Here is a 16,541-nt window from a genome sequence, read left to right on the forward strand (position 1 = left end):
TATCTCTCAAGGAGGGAAACCGAATACCACAGACCAGGACAACAGATTAAAAGATAATTTTGGAGGGTGAAGAAAACATCACCAAGTGATCTCTGGTCTTCCTCCAAGCAGAAAGACTTTCCAGCGCCCTCCTGTCTTACCTCTTCTGTGTCGTCAGAGGGTTAACGATGAAACGAGCTTTGCAAGCTGAGCAGCTCTGCCAAGGTGGGAAATGTTTGCCAAGCTGAGCGGAAATCACCAGGCAGGGTGCATTCCTTCCTTTCTGCTCCACGCCAGTCACACAAATCCGTGTCTTTAGGAGGAAGAGGCCTGTTTTTGTGCCAGTTTTTGACTTAGAGAAACAAAAGAAAATGTCCCGATAGCAAATATCTTTAGCGAGATTCTCCAGTCACCTGTTTATCGACTTCTTGGTGTCTCTGCCATCAGAGGAGAGTGTGTCAGGACAGAGCCTCAGATCCCTTGCCATGAAAGGGAACATCAGCCAGACATGGTGGTTCACGCCTGTAATCCCAGCACTTCGGGAGGCTGAGGTGGGCAGATCACAAGGTCAGGAGTTCAAGACCAGCCTGGCCAATATGGTGAAACCCCATCTCTACTAAAACTACAAAAATTAGCTAGGCACAGTGGCAGGCACCTGTAATCCGAGCTACTCGGGAGGCTGAGGCAGAAGAATCACTTGAACCCAGGCAGCAGAGGTTTGCAGTGAGCCAAGATTACACCATTGCACTCCAGCTTGGGCGATAGAGGGAGACTCTGCCTCAAAAAACAAAAAAAAAATTAAAAAGCATACTTAATAATCATAGATTTCATCAGAATAGTGAGTTTATCTGGAAATTTATATCAAATGCTTAGATTTAGAATCTGTAGTTATTGAGAAACTACTGTAGTAGCAAAAAGTACTTAGCACTTACTGTGTGCTGGGCACTGATCCAATCACTATCTATACAAATCCCCACTTTTTTTTTGAGATGGGGTCTCGCTCTGTCGCCCAGGCTGGAGTGCAGTGGCGCAATCTCAGCTCACTGCAGCCTCCGCCCTGGGATTCAAGCAATTCTCCTGCCTCATCCTCCTGAGTAGCTGGGATTACAGGTGCTCGCAACCACGCCTGACTAATTTTTGTATTTTTAGTAGAAACGGGGTTTCTCCATGTTGGTCAGGCTAGTCTCGAACCCCTGACCTCAGGTGATCCACCCGCCTCCGCCTCCCAAAGTGCTGGGATTACGGGCGTGAGCCACCATACCCAGCCACTAGAAGAGTTTTAATACACGGGTTATGGAGTAATGAAATGGTTCACTCTTTTCAGCATCAAATCATCTTTTCAAAGTAAACTGCTGCATTTCTTTTTTTTTTTTTTTTTTTTTTTTTTTGAGACGGAGTCTCGCTCTGTCGCCCAGGCTGGAGTGCAGTGGCACGATCTCGGCTCACTGCAACCTCCGCCTCCCGGGTTGACGCCATTCTCCGGCCTCAGCCTCCTCAGTAGCTGGGACTACAGGCGCCCGCCACCTCGCCCGGCTAAGGTTTTTTTTTGTATTTTTTAGTAGAGACGGGGTTTCACTGGGTTAGCCAGGATGGTCTCGATCTCCTGACCTCGTGATCCGCCCGTCTCGGCCTCCCAAAGTGCTGGGATTACAGGCGTGAGCCACCGCGCCCGGCCAACTGCTGCATTTCTAACTGCTGCTTCTTGAGGCAATAAATATAAAAACACAGTGCCATCTCATCTTTATTCTGTGCTACTAGGCGATGCCATCTCTTCAAAGTGGCTGTGTTCCCCAAGAATGTATTAATGTAATTTGGGACGCAATGCAAAATACTTTGTATGGTGGTCTTGATCAAACACAAAAAGCAGCTGCGAAGCTGTGACCGCTGCAAGCGACACATACCCTGGGAGAGGGCGCCCCCTGGTGGGAATCAGTAACACCAACAGATTCAGACACACCAGCTCCAACGTGGGGAGCACCCAGGCAGAAATTCTCAACAGGTCTTGCCCTGTCTGTGTTCTGATTTCAACAGCTTTGACTGATTGACTGATTGATTGATTGATTGAGACGGAGTCTCACTCTGTCCCCCAAGCTGGAGTGCTGTGGCGCGATCTCAGCTCACTGCAACCTCCACTTCCCGGGTTCAAGTGATTCTCCTGCCTCAGCCTCCCGAGTAGCTGGGATTACAGGCGCCCACCACCATGCCCGGCTCACTGTTTGTATTTTTAGTACAGACGGGGTTTCACCATGTTGGTCAGGCTGGTCTCAAACTCCTGACCTCAATTGATCCACCTGCCTCAGCCTCCCAAAGTGCTGGGATTCCAGGTGTGAGCCACCACGCCCGGCCTTGCAATTCCTTTTCTAATGAAAAAAGTCACTAGGAGAATAAAATAAATTTGCATGGATAAAGCACTTTCTATAAAAACATCATAAAAGGTTTGTTACACAAGTAAATGAATTAATAAACACGGAAAACCAGATAATACACATACATTCAATAACACCTACTTTCAAAGGTGGTCATGTTCTTTCAAAAATAGTTCAGTCCTTCCGTTGTTTGCTCCAGACCCACTTTTACGTGACCGAGGACAAAAAAGAACAATTTAAAACATTTTTGGCAGAGAATACAAAATCAGATTAAGTGACAGACCTAGTGATGTTGAGAATACGTGAATTGAGCCGCTTCACAGTTTTGAAAGAACGGAGTGCACAATCCTTTTCATTCCCCTCTAAAAATGATATCTGTTAAAAAGAGATAAATATTAATGCCTCTCTATTTGGGGCCTAACAGTTTACTATGTTTTTCACCAAAATGACATTCTGAAACAAAGGATCTTACTTTTCCTTTGTCTATTATCCCTGATATCTTCATTTCCTCCAAGTGGAAGTAAAACTTAGGAGTGATAATTCGCTGGGTGAGCTGGCGGGCGCCTGTAGTCCCAGTAACTGGGGAGGCTGAGGCAGGAGAATGGCATGAACCTAGGAGGCGGAGCTTGCAGTGAGCTGAGATCGCACCACTGCACTCCAGCCTGGGTAAGAGAGTCAGACTCCGCCTAAAAAAAAAAAAAAAAAAGCAGGAGTGATTTAGTATCTGGTACATGGGGTAGGAAAGCTGTTGAAATGGAGTGTTTTTTCCCTCACAGTAGAAAACGCAGGCCACCAACCGAAGCCTAAAGACACTGAAATCAAGCCAACAAGTTTTTTTTTGTTTTGTTTTTTTTTTTTTTTTTTTTTTTTAAGACAGAGTCTTGCTCTGTCGCCCAGGCTGGAGTGGAGTGCAGTGACATGATCTCAGCTCACTGCAGCCTCTGCCTCCCAGGTTCACACGATTCTCCTGTCTCAGCCTCCCAAGTAGCTGGGTTTACGGGTATGCGCCACCATGCCTGGCTAATTTTTGTATTTTTAGTAGAGACGGGGTTTCACTATATTGGCCAGGCTGGTCTTGAACTCCTGACCTCGTGATGCCTGTAATCTCAGCACTCTGGTAGGCCAAGGCAGGTGGGTCACCTGAGGTCAGGAGTTCGAGACCAGTATGGACAACGTGATGAAACCCCATCTCTACTAAAAACACAAAATTATCCAGCCGTGGTGGCAGGCGCCTGTAATCTCAGCTACTTGGTAGGCTGAGGTGGGAGAATCGCTTGAACCCGGGAGGTGGAGGTTGCAGTGAGCTGAGATTGCGCCATTGCACTCCAGCCTGGGTGACTAGAGCAAAACTCGATCTCAAAAAAAAAAAAAAAAGAGGCTGAGATGGGAGGATCATTTGAGCCCAGGAGTTTAAGGCTGCAGTGAACTATTACCATGCTACTGCATGACCACCAGAGTGATAGAGTGAGACCCTGTCTCTTTAGGAGGGGGGGGGGGGGAACAAAACTGACCATATCCAACCTCAGTGAAGATGTGGAGTAGCTGGAACTCTCATGTCCAGCTGATAGGACCGTAAAATAGTACAACTCATTTAAAAAACTGTTTTGCGGCCAGGCGTGGTGGCTCACGCCTGTCATCCCAGCACTTTGGGAGGCTGAGGCAGGCGGATCACAAGGTCAGGAGATCGAGACCATCCTGGCTAACATGGTGAAACCCTGTCTCTACTAAAAATACAAAAAAATTAGCCAGGCGTGGTGGCAGGTGCTTGTAGTCCCAGCTACTCCGGAGGCTAAGGCAGGAGAATGGCATGAACCTGGGAGGCAGAGCTTGCAGTGAGCCGAGATTGCGCCACTGCACTCCAGCCTGGGCGACAGAGGGAGACTCCGTCTCAAAAAAACAAACAAACAAACAAAAAAACTGTTTTGCAGTTATCTACTGTAATGTCTGATGACCCAGTCAGTCACCTTCCTACTTATAAATGCATACATGTATCTACCAAAACGCATGTCCAAGAATATCTGTAACGTTATTTGTAACATCCAAAACATGAAAATACTCCAATGTCCATCCACAGAACAGTGGTATACAATTGCCACAGAATTACGACATAGCTAAGTATCACAATGACATGGATTCATACAACCAACACGCTGAGAGATGAAACTCCAGAAAATACTGTATGATTCCATTTATACCAAATTCAGAAACTACCACAAAGTTGATACTCGATTCCATTTTGGGGGTGAGAGAGTCAATGATCAGAGGGGATCTTAACGGGGTCTTACAGGATGCTGGTCCTGTTCTAGTTCTTGATGTGGGCGGTGGTAAAATGGTGCATTCCCTTTGTCAAAATGCATTAAGCTATTTTTAATGGTTTATGTTTTTATGTTACACTGGAATAAAAGTTTACTTTAAAAATACAGCAACAGCATACAAGAACGTGTCTCGGCTGGGCGTGGCGGCTCACACCTATAATCCCAGCACTTTGGGAGGCCGAGGCGGGTGGATCACCTGAGGTCGGGAGTTCGAGACCAGCCTGACCAACATGGAGAAACCCCGTCTTACTAAAAATACAAAAAATTAGCCGGGTGTGGTGGCGCTCTCCTGTAGTCCCAGCTACTCGGATGGCTGAGGCAGGAGAATTGCTTGAACCTGGGAGGCGGAGTTTGCGGTAAGCCGAGATTGTGCCACTGCACTCCAGCGCGGGCAACAAGCGCAAAACTCTGTCTCAAGAAAAAAAAAAGAAGATTTCTGTACATCCTCACCATAACAGGATATAATATAAATCTAATTACTGCAATTAAAGCAGGTGAAACTGACATCTTATCTCCTGTTTTGGCTTACATCTCCTTAATGACAAACAAGATAAAACCTCTTTAGGGTTGTTTGTTCCTGGAATTTTTTGTTTTTTTTTTTGTTTTTTTTTTTTTTTTTTTGGAGACAGTCTCGCTCTGTCGCTCAGGCTGGAGTGCAGTGGCGCAATCTCGGTTCACTGCAACCTCTGCCTCCCGGGTTCATGCCATTCTCCTGCCTCAGCCTTCTGAGTAGCTGGGACTACAGGCGCCCGCCACCTCGCCCGGCTAATGTTTTGTATTTTTAGTAGAGACGGTGTTTCACCTGTTAGCCAGGATGGTGTCGATCTGCTGAACTCGTGATCCTCCTGCCTCGGCCTCCCAAAGTGCTGGGATTCCAGGCGTGAGCCACCGCGCCCTTTTGGCATTTGTCTAAATGCCAAAGACAAAATCTTTGTGAAGACCCAGGAACAAGCACTCACCATGGGGCAGAAGCACGAGCGCCAACAAATGCCCAGAGTCGCGGCATGACTGGAACGCGTGGCTGGTGGCTCTCGTGAGGGAAGAAAATGCCCGGACGTAACTGACGCTGCCCGGGTTGTGTGATTAGACGCTCTTAGACGTTCTTAAATCCAGTTGTGTGAGAAACAAGCGTCAAAAAGCAAGGGATTTACAAAAAATAACAACTTTCCGGCCAGGTGCAGCAGCTCACGTCTGTAATCCCAGCATGTTGGGAGGCTGAGGCGGACGGATTGCTTAAGCCCAGGAGTTTGAGACCAGCCTAGGGAACATGGTGAAACCCCGTCTCTACAAAAAACACAGAAATTAGCCAAACGCGGTGGGGCACGCCTGTGGTGCCAGCAACTTGGGAGGCTGAAGCAGGAGGATGTCTGGAACCCAGGATGCTGAGGTCACACTGAGCTGTGATCATGCCACTGCACTGCAGCCTGGGTGACAGAGCAAGACCCTGTCTCAAATACAAATAAAAAAATAACTTTCTGTCTCCCCTTATACACAGCAGGCCGGTTACCTCCTGTCCAGCACGGTGAGCTGGTGCTATGAGGGCTGACCCAGGCTCTGCCCCAAAGCAGGAGCTGAGAACGTTACCTAGAAGGCAGGCACACTGGAAATGTCTCCCCCAAAAGCAGCTACAAATGAATGTGACCTTAAGGTATTAAGGCTTTGGTTCTCTAGAAAACTGTTACGGCTCTTAGGCAACCCGACAACTCATAAGCATTGTTCTCCACGTGGACGGTGGCTCTACTTGTCCAAGGTAAAGTATCTTATACTGGAATGAAGTATTGATCCAATTGTAAAATTTTTTCTTGAAAATTTCCAAATTAAGCTAAATTTTTTTTTTTTTTTTTTTTTTGAGACGGAGTCTCGCTGTGTCTCCCAGGCTGGAGTGCAGTGGCGTGATCTCGGCTCACTGCAAGCTCCGCCTCCCGGGTTCACGCCATTCTCCCGCCTCAGCCTCCCATGTAGCTGGGACTACAGGCGCCCGCCACCGTGCCCGGCTAATTTTTTGTATTTTTAGTAGAGACGGGGTTTCACCGTGTTAGCCAGGATAGTCTCGATCTTCTCACCTTGTGATCCACCCGCCTCGGCCTCCCAAAGTGCTGGGATTACAGGCTTGAGCCACCGCGCCCGGCCTAAGCTAAATTTAAAAAACAAAAATTGCCAAAACCTTAACCTACAAAATAAACTTTTTGGACAGTAGCCACCTGAGCTCTAAATAATGGTATCATTTATATTTCAATTCTAATACACTGGTGAATATGCATATTGCAGCTTTTCCAAGACACGTATTAATTATAAAACATATACTGACCTTGAAAATGTGGCCGGGCGCGGTGGCTCACACCTGTAATCCCAGCACTTTGGGAGGCGGAGGCGGGCGGATCACGAGGTCAGCAGATCGAGACCATCCTGGCTAACATGGTGAAACCCCATCTCTACTAAAAAATACCAAAAAATTAGCCGGGCGTGGTGGTGGGCGCCTGTAGTCCCAGCGACTCCAGAGGCTGAGGCAGGAGAATGGCGTGAACCTGGGAGGCAGAGCTTGCAGTGAGCTGAGATCACGCCACTGCACTCCAGCCTGGGCAACAGAACAAGACTCCGTCTCATAAACAAACAACAACAAAAAAAAAGTTTAAATACTTTAAATGATCACTTTAGAATATATTAATAAGGGGGAATATAGTATTTCGAGAAAACAGAGTTTTAATGAAGAGCAAAGGTAGTATGGCCTAATGGGACTCTTCAGTGATACAGATGAAGTGAATTCTGTATTTGAATCATCAGCTGTACAGCTGTCAGCAAGTTCCTTAAGTACTTCCCATTCAGCTTTCCATCTGCAAAAACGCAGGCAGCAGCTCACCTGATTACTCTTGAGCACTTACGTGCTAGATTCCAGACATTGCTGAGTAATGAGCACAGTGCCTGGTGCAAAGCTGATACTCAGTGTTAGCAAAATTATTATTTGATTTTGAGACAGTCTCTCGCTCTGCCGCTCAGGCTGGAGTGCACTGGCACGATCTCGGCTCACTGCAAGCTCCGCCTCCCAGGTTCACACCATTCTCCTGCCCCAGCCTCCCCAGTAGCTGGGACTACGGGCAGCCGACACCACGCCCGGCTAATTTTTTGTATTTTTAGTAGATACGGGGTTTCATCTGTTAGCCAGGATAGTCTCAATCTCTTGACCTTGTGATCCGCCCACCTCGGCCTCCCAAAGTGCTGGGATTACAGGCGTGAGCCACCGTGCCCGGCCAATGTTAGCAAAATATTAACAGTATCAATTACAATCCTACGAACTCAAAGAAACAGGATAAAACAACACAGGGCTTGGTTTTCCTGATCCAGGTTGGATCTGGCAGCATTCCCATTTCCTCTCGCGGTGCTCACAAAGGCTTCCTTTAATGACACATTCTAGGATTTCACCAGTTTTCCATGAACTACTGTTACAATTTTCGAAAGAAAACAGGGTTCACACCTTTATCCCGATTTTTCAGCAAGCCCACTCTATTGTCCTAGGATCAGGAAGCAGCTAATTTGAGATTTATGAGGCTCAAGGCATTGTCTGGGACAGGGGCCAATTAAATGTCTCCATCTATTCCATCAGTTTCCCCTTTCAGTGATGGACGTTCATCCCCATCTTCCTGTAGGACCCAAATGTAACTGTGCAGACGACGTGCTGCTCTGGGCACCCACCTGGAACAGAGCATGTACACAAACCCACTTACTGTCGCTCCTAACATTGTAGGAAAGCTTTGGGTTTTTCTTTTCCAAGGCAAAGTACTGAGATGTGTAATCAAAACACTAATTAGCGGCCGGGCGCAGTGGCTCAAGCCTGTAATCCCAGCACTTTGGGAGGCCGAGACAGGTGGATCACGAGGTCAGGAGATCGAGACCATCCTGGCGAACACCGTGAAACCCCGTCTCTACTAAAAAATACAAAAAAAAAAAAAACAAAACTAGCCGGGCGAGGTGTCGGGCGCCTGTAGTCCCAGCTACTCGGGAGGCTGAGGCAGGAGAATGGCGTAAACCCGGGAGGCGGAGCTTGCAGTGAGCTGAGATCCGGCCACTGCACTCCAGCCCGGGCGGCAGAGCGAGACTCCGTCTCAAAAACAAACAAACAAACAAAAAAAAAACACTAATTAGCTACGTTCAAGTTGTATTTAAGTTAACTGATCCTCAAAGGGACTCAAATCAAGAGCAGAAACTTCTGGGGCAGTTCCCTTTCCAGCCCACAAATACAGGAACTGGGAGTGACACTGTCCTCACAGCGCGACGGCACCTTCTGCAGGTTTCCCTGGCTGCCTTTCAATTTCTTTTTTTTTTTTGTTTTTTTGTTTTTTGAGACGGAGTCTCCCTCTGTCGCCCAGGCTGGAGTGCAGTGGCGCGATCTCGGCTCACTGCAAGCTCCGCCTCCCGGGTTCCCGCCATTCTCCTGCCTCAGCCTCCCGAGTAGCTGGGACTACAGGCGCCGCCACCGCGCCCGGCTAATTTTTTTTTTTTGTATTTTTAGTAGAGACGAGGTTTCACCGTGGTCTCGATCTCCTGACCTTGTGATCCGCCCGCCTCGGCCTCCCAAAGTGCTGGGATTCCAGGCGTGAGCCACCGCGCCCGGCCAATTTTTTTTTTTTTTTTTTCTTTGCTGAGACGGAGTCCTGCTCTTACTGCCCAGGCTGGAGTGCAGAGGCGCGATCTCGGCTCACTGCAACCTCCGCCTTCAGTTTTCAAGCGATTCTCCCGCCTCAGCCTCCCAAGTCGCCGCAATTACAGGCATGCACCACCACGTCCAGCTAATTTTGTTGTATTTTAGTAGAGACAGGGTTTCACCATGTTGGCCAGGCTGGTCTCCAACTGCTTACCTTGTGATTCACCCGCCTTGGCCTCCCAAAGTGCTGGGATTACAGGGGTGAGCCACCGCACCCGGCCTTTCAATTTTTGATAGGGATCTTTTTTTTTTGATAAGAGTCTCGCTGTCGCCCACGCTGGAGCGCAGTGATGCGATCTTGGCTCACTGCAACCTCCGCCTCCCAGAATGAAGCGAGTCTCCTACCTCAGCCTACCGAGTAGCTGGGAGTACAGGCTCGTGCCACCACCGCCAGCTAATTTTTGTATTTCTAGTAGAGACGGGGTTTCACAACGTTGGCCAGGATGGTCTCCATCTCTTGACCTCATGATCCGCTTGCCTCAGCCTCCCAAAGTGCTGGGATTACAGCAGTGAGGCACCGGCGCCCGGCCGACAAGGATCTTTCTTATAAACCTGTACCAATCACCTCTTTCCTACCTACCTTTAAGTTTCTCTGAGTGGTAGGTTCTGTTTTTTCACCTTGCAAAAATCGCCACACCTTTGAAAATGCTCATGCATCTTGAAACTGCTGACAGTCTTAAGAAACCCTTTCACAGGCCGGGCGCGGTGGCTCAAGCCTATAATCCCAGCACTTTGGGAGGCCGAGATGGGCGGATCACGAGGTCAGGAGATCGAGACCATCCTGGCTAACCCAGTGAAACGCCGCCTCTACTAAAAATACAAAAAACTAGCCGGGCACGGTGGCGGGCGCCTGTAGTCCCAGCTACTCGGGAGGCTGAGGCAGGAGAATGGCGGGAACCCGGGAGGCGGAGCTTGCAGTGAGCCGAGATAGCGCCACTGCACTCCAGCCTGGGCGACAGAGCGAGACTCCGTCTCAAAAAAAAAAAAAAAAAAAAAAAGAAACCCTTTCACAAAGCAAAAATCATGTGAACCAACTTGGGACAGTTGTAACATTTGGTATTGCCTCCTTACAAGATAAACAGCAGAGCCACCTCCATTAAGCATGTTTTCATAACGAACACCCCCCATTACATGTGCTCATCTGAGCTCTGCGAGTCCGTTCACTCATTAGTGTTCAGTGTGGTGGCAGCAAATCCCTGCATCTCACGAGTGGCTTCTTTACTCTCCAACAGACTTGACAAATTCCTTGGATTTTGACCTGTAGCAGGTGTGCTGGAAGCAAGAACAAATCAACTTGAAAGCTTCTTGGAGGTTGCTCCAGACAGCAGTATATTATATTCAATGGTCTCCCTATCTCTCGGAAAAGCAACTCACAAAAACATGTTTATTCTCATTGCCAGCACTCACTAAACACAACTAGGATATCACTAATCTGTTCATTTCCTAAATCTCTGCTACTAAGAGTTTAAGCTGAGAGTAAATTTGCAGTTTTTTTTTTTTTTTTTTTTTTTTTGAGACGGAGTCTCGCTGTGTCTCCCAGGCTGGAGTGCAGTGGCGTGATCTCGGCTCACTGCAAGCTCCGCCTCCCGGGTTCACGCCATTCTCCCGCCTCAGCCTCCCAAGTAGCTGAGACTACAGGCGCCCGCCACCACGCCCGGCTAATTTTTTGTATTTTTAGTAGAGACGGGGTTTCACCATGTTAGCCAGGCTAGTCTCGATCTCCTGACCTCGTGATCCACCCGCCTCGGCCTCCCAAAGTGCTGGGATTACAGGCTTGAGCCACCGCGCCCGGCCAATTTGCAGTCTTAACATCCAATTTTAGAAGACTAGTGTGAGGAGGAAGCATTTATCAACTCAAAAGTGTTTACTGACACAAGGAATCTAGAAACGCACCTTCCAGATATATACAAATATTTAAGCAGAAACTGTTCCAAGGGTATTTACTGCAGCACCTGCCCAAAAGTAGCAAACTGATCTTGACAAACATCAGGTGTACATCAGTGTTAAGAGTCAGAATGAGGCACATCTAAATGCCTAACATAAAAAGATCTACAGTAACTAGGTATCTACACACACTGATGTATAAATGTTAATGGAAAGAAGCTTCTTAGAGGGAGTGTTTCTGGGAAAGGAGACTGCTACACTGCTGTCTACAACGTGTGCATGGATTACTAACAAAGGATTGACTAGTTCTCCACTACTGCCACTGGCCTCTGGAGGAAGAGGGCACACAGTTTTACCTCTAAGAATTATTGTAAGACATTCAGCCTTATTTGGTTGTACAAAATACTACGCTTAATGATCCATAATTACACCTTGTACTACTCAGGTTGTACTTTAATGATTAAAATAAATACCCTGTTGCTGCCCGGTCTGGAGGACAAGACACACCATCAGCTGACTCAGTGTTCTTCACAACTAGGCTACAGGCAAATTTTTTCCAAAATATACATCTTTGGGAAGCAAACAAATTATTTATGGAAGAAAAAAGGAGGAATGTTTCACATTCAGGCAAACATAATACTGTCAGTGTGCTTGGACTAGAGATTTTATTTTAGAAGTATAAAGGATGGAGGCGCGATGATATTTGGCATTTTTAATTTAGGTTTGTTTTATTTAAGTTTAATGTTAATTCCATGCTGTGTTTCAGTAAGAACAATACAGATTCTGTATCTGTGGCTCCAGTCAGATATCCAGTAGTACAAATTAGCTTCAAGTTACACATACTGAACAAAAGAGGTTGAGCGAGCGAAGGAGGGGAGAAGTGAGGGGAAGGAGGTAGGGGGAGGGGGAAGGAGAAGAAACAAAGAATTGAACAGGCATGCAGGCTTTTCCATACCACCTTCAACGCTAACCTGCTTCAGTGGGAGAGTAAAGTAGGCAAGAATGAGCAGCCACGGATTGTTGAACTGTTACCAGCACCATGCTTTTCAGCAACATTTCAGCAGAGTTTGAAACATTTTTTTACAGCAAAACCATTACAACAAACTCCCTCCCCAAAACAACCTTTAACCATCTCAAGCTAACACCCAATTACTTTCAAACACTGGTATAAAATACAGTTTAAACAATTAGAAAACTGATACCACTTATGCCTCTATAGTGTGATTAACCTCTCTTAGATGCTTGCATCACCTAGAAGTCTAATGGCTTTCAAATGTGATTTCCATTTCTAATGGTGATCTCGCCACATCTGGCACGGAGACGACACAGTAATGCTGAAAAAGCCTCTATGCAGTCCTGTTAGTGTCTTAAAGAACCTAAAAGCTGGGACCAGTAAAATCCACAGAAATTCACTCTTGCCTTTAAGAACTTTTGAAAACTGTTTAAAAAAAAAAAAAAAAAACCAAAAAAAAAAAAAAAAAAAAAAAACCCAACAGGGCAGGAACTTAAATTCTGAGACCAAATGTAAAAGTCAGATGTGGTGGTTCTCAGTGACAATGGGGACTTTCCAAGGGGTGGGATGGGGAGGAGGGGTGGTCAGAGATGGTTTCTCTTGTTGGCTTTTATGTCTCACTGATTTTCGTCTTCCACGTCCTGCAGCGCTTCTTTATTCTGCTCTTCACCTGTTAAAAAAAGAAAAAAAGTTAAATTATTTCGTACTGACTACATCAGGCTATGGTAGCCACAAACAAAGGTGTCATTCCAAGCATAAAGACTCCTTCTATTTGCTACGATTGGTATTAAACACAGGCAAAGGAATTCTATCATTCTTGACACCTGAGATGCCTAAGCCAAGAAGGGATTATGGTCCTGAAAGTATTTATTGGTCAACAGAATGAAAAAACTGATGCACAGTACAACTCAATGCTTTTATGCTAAACAAGCTCTTAAAGTAGACAGCCAAGGAAACCATCTTACTAGAATGACGTTCAAGCTTTCACATAAATCTTGGGTCAAAACACTCTTTCTCAATAACCTCACCTCTTCAAGAATCAAAGAGTATTTTGCAAACTTTTTGCAAAATCTAATTTACCCACAAGCTAATTTTCAGAAATGATTCAAAACAGTTCACTGAGCAATAAACTGTTCTCAAGAAGTTCTACAGTATTTTATTGTGGGGTTCTGCTGTTATGAGTATTTCACCTTTTGTATCTTGGCCAGATACACCAAACTATAATCAGATTCTACTGCGGAGTGAAACACAGCATGCTCAAAGTAAATCAGACCACTGAGGTTATTAAAGAACGGCATTTGGACCACTTCACTCATGCTATTTGTCTTTCGCCTTTAAACAGGGTGATTACCCGAAGGAGTTTCAACTGCACTATGACATGCAATAGAAAGCCAGCCTATTGGTTGGAGGGTGTCTACCTATTAGTATGCATTAAACAAGTCAGCCGAAATAAAGAAGCATGCAGGCTTTTCTCTTAAAAATGATGTAACAGGTAAAAGTTACATTCACTTGTACTTAAAAAAACCCACTTACAATTCCTACATACTTAACTAGTTTGAATCAAAATAAATGAAAAATCGGCCGGGCGCGGTGGCTCAAGCCTGTAATCCCAGCACTTTGGGAGGCCGAGATGGGCGGATCACGAGGTCAGGAGATCGAGACCATCCTGGCTAATACGGTGAAACCCCGTCTCTACTAAAAAATACAAAAAACTAGCTGGGCGAAGTGGCGGGTACCTGTAGTCCCAGCTACACAGGAGGCTGAGGCAGGAGAATGGCGTGAACCCGAGAGGAGGAGCTTACAGTGAGCTGAGATCCGGCCACTGCACTCCAGCCTGGGTGACAGAGCAAGACTCCGTCTCAAAAAAATAAAATAAAATAAATAAAATAAATAAATAAATAAATAAATGAAAAATCAACCCAAGAATCATAAACGTTCAGATGACCATCCATTCATAATGCTTGTTAAATTATTTAAATAGGATGGACAAACACCACCAAACTAGCTGCCTACAAACATGAAGCATTTACACTGAGGACAGCTTTGAAACAGCCTAAAAGATCTCAAAGTGATAAATGTCACAGCATTAAGGTTTCAGTGAAGACAGTTTTAAAATCTCTTCTGTGATGGAAATGTTTGACATTGATTTGTGACTTCAAAAAAAAAAAAAAAAAAAAAAAAACACGTAAGCCTGAGCAACACAGTGAAGCCCTGTCTCTACAAAAAATAAAAATAAGGCCGAGTGTGGTGGCTTATGTCTGCAATTCCAGGACTTTGGGAGGTCAAGGCAGGCGAATCATCAGGTCAGGAGATCAAGACCATCCTGGCTAACATGGTGAATCCCCATCGCTACTGAAAAAATAATACAAAAAATTAGCCAGGCATGGTGGCACATGCCTGTAATCCCAGCTACTTGGAAGGCTGAGGCATGAGAATCGCTCCAACCCAGGAGGCGGAGGTTGCAGTGAGTCAAGATCACGCCACTGCACTCCAGCCTGGGTGACAGAGTGAGACTCTAGTCTTCAAAAACAAACAAACAAAAAAAAACAAACTAAAAGTAGTATGTATGCTGGGAATGGGACCACATGTCTATAGTCCCAGTACTTGGGGGGCTGAGGTGGGGGGAGTTACAGTCTTCAGTGAGCTTTGAAGTCACTGCACTCCAGGCTGGGTGGCAAAGCAAGACCCTGTCTTTAAAAAATTTAAAAAACTGGCCAGGCATGGTGGCTCACGCCTATAATTTCAGCACTTCTGGAGGCCGAGGTGGTTGGATCACCTGAGGTTGGGAGTTTGAGACCAGCCTGGCCAACATGGAGAAACCCCGTCTCTTACTAAAAATACAAAAAATTAGCTGGGCGTGGTGGCGCATGCCTGTAATCCCAGCTACTCGGGAGGCTGGGCAGGAGAATGGCTTGAACCCGGGAGGCGGAGGTTGCAGTGAGCCGAGATCGCGCCCCTGCACTCCAGCCTGGGTAACAAGAGCGAAACTCTGTCTCAAAAAAGTGTAAAAAATTAAAAAACTACTTAAGATACATGAAGATCTTTAATTCATAATACAGAAAAAAACATGCAAAGGCAAAAAAAAAATTGCTTAGGGATGAAAGAACTGATGGATACCCAACTGTTCTTCAAAGGACAGTAATGTATTCAAATGCAGGAAACATGACAGGAACATTCACTCTCGTTAACAGCAAATCGCTGCCAAAATATCGTTAACACACAACACTAGAACACAACTCGCTCGTAAGCAACCATGAGATGTGCCAGAAGTTCCAAGTAACTTTGGCGTAAAAATGTCACTGTCATATACATCACACCCAACCACAGTAGGCAGGAGGAGCAGGCCAGAAAAGGCTTAGGTCAGCGCCCTGGAAAGTGGAACAGGCAGAGTCTGTAAGCAACAGGACGATCATACATAGGCATGATTAGTGAAGAACCAAAACTGAAAGCAGAATTCATTGTGCCATGAACATGACTTACAAAGTAGAGTTTTTAGGAAAGGAAGAGTTGGGCTTTCCTTTAGGAATCTATATTGCAAGGAAAAAGGGAGGGAGAACAATCATATGATAGCAACATTACAAGAAAAATAAACCAACAGAGCAGGACAAAGGAAAACATCAATGACATAGGAGCCAGACTTGGGTCTTTTTACTTCGTGTAAACTTCACTCTAAGAAACAATCTGTCTCCTCCTTCCTCGTACTCTGCGAAGGGTGTACTAGCCTCTTGAAAGGCATACAGATACTAGGGGAGAAAGGATTCCCTGGATATGTTTCTTTGCCCAGTGTATCTACATTCTGGAGGGAGAGGAACAGGCAGAGAGAACACATATTTCCTATCCATGGATTCGTATATGAAATAGTCCTCTTATCACAGGGTAAAGGGACTAAAATCACTTGAGAAAAAGCAATGATCCCTCCCTTTAAAGAAATTATGTTCCAACATGCTGGGACAGACATTAATATATTCTAAAGTTAAAAGACATAAAGACCCTGTCTCTTAAAAAAAAAAAAAAAAAAAACTCTAAATAATTCTTAAACTAAATGCAAAGTCACATCCTAGTAAACTGCCAATTTCATGACGATTCTCCTATAATCACCATGGAACCCAAGTCACAGAAGTAGTATTTTATTTCGTGAGATGAAGTTTTATGTTGCCCAAGTTGGTGTCCAACTCCTGGGCTCAAGTGATCCTTCTGCCTCACAGTGCCACACAGCTAAAATTACAGGCAGGCACCATTGCAGTTTCAAAACCTATTTATTTATTTATTTATTTATTTTTTGAGACAGA

The 16,541-nt window shown here is 45.7% G+C and overlaps 1 protein-coding gene across 4 annotated transcripts in view; it reads right to left on the reverse strand.

Annotated features, from left to right (window-relative positions):
* Positions 1–11,942: 11,942 nt before the first annotated feature.
* YWHAE (tyrosine 3-monooxygenase/tryptophan 5-monooxygenase activation protein epsilon) overlaps positions 11,943–16,541 on the reverse strand; it is a 59,975-nt gene continuing 55,376 nt past the window's right edge. For 2 of the 4 annotated variants that reach the window (XM_015118180.3, XM_015118182.3), the window contains one exon: positions 11,943–12,922. In XM_015118180.3, coding sequence (XP_014973666.1) covers positions 12,870–12,922 — 53 coding nt within the window. In that variant the 3' untranslated portion in view covers positions 11,943–12,869. Of the gene's footprint in view, positions 12,923–15,732; positions 15,780–16,541 lie in introns of all 4 variants that reach the window. The other 2 variants (XM_015118181.3, XM_077969783.1) reach the window with 2 other exon arrangements.

The sequence above is a fragment of the Macaca mulatta genome, chromosome 16 (assembly GCF_049350105.2).
Source record: "Macaca mulatta isolate MMU2019108-1 chromosome 16, T2T-MMU8v2.0, whole genome shotgun sequence".
NCBI lineage: Eukaryota > Metazoa > Chordata > Mammalia > Primates > Cercopithecidae > Macaca > Macaca mulatta.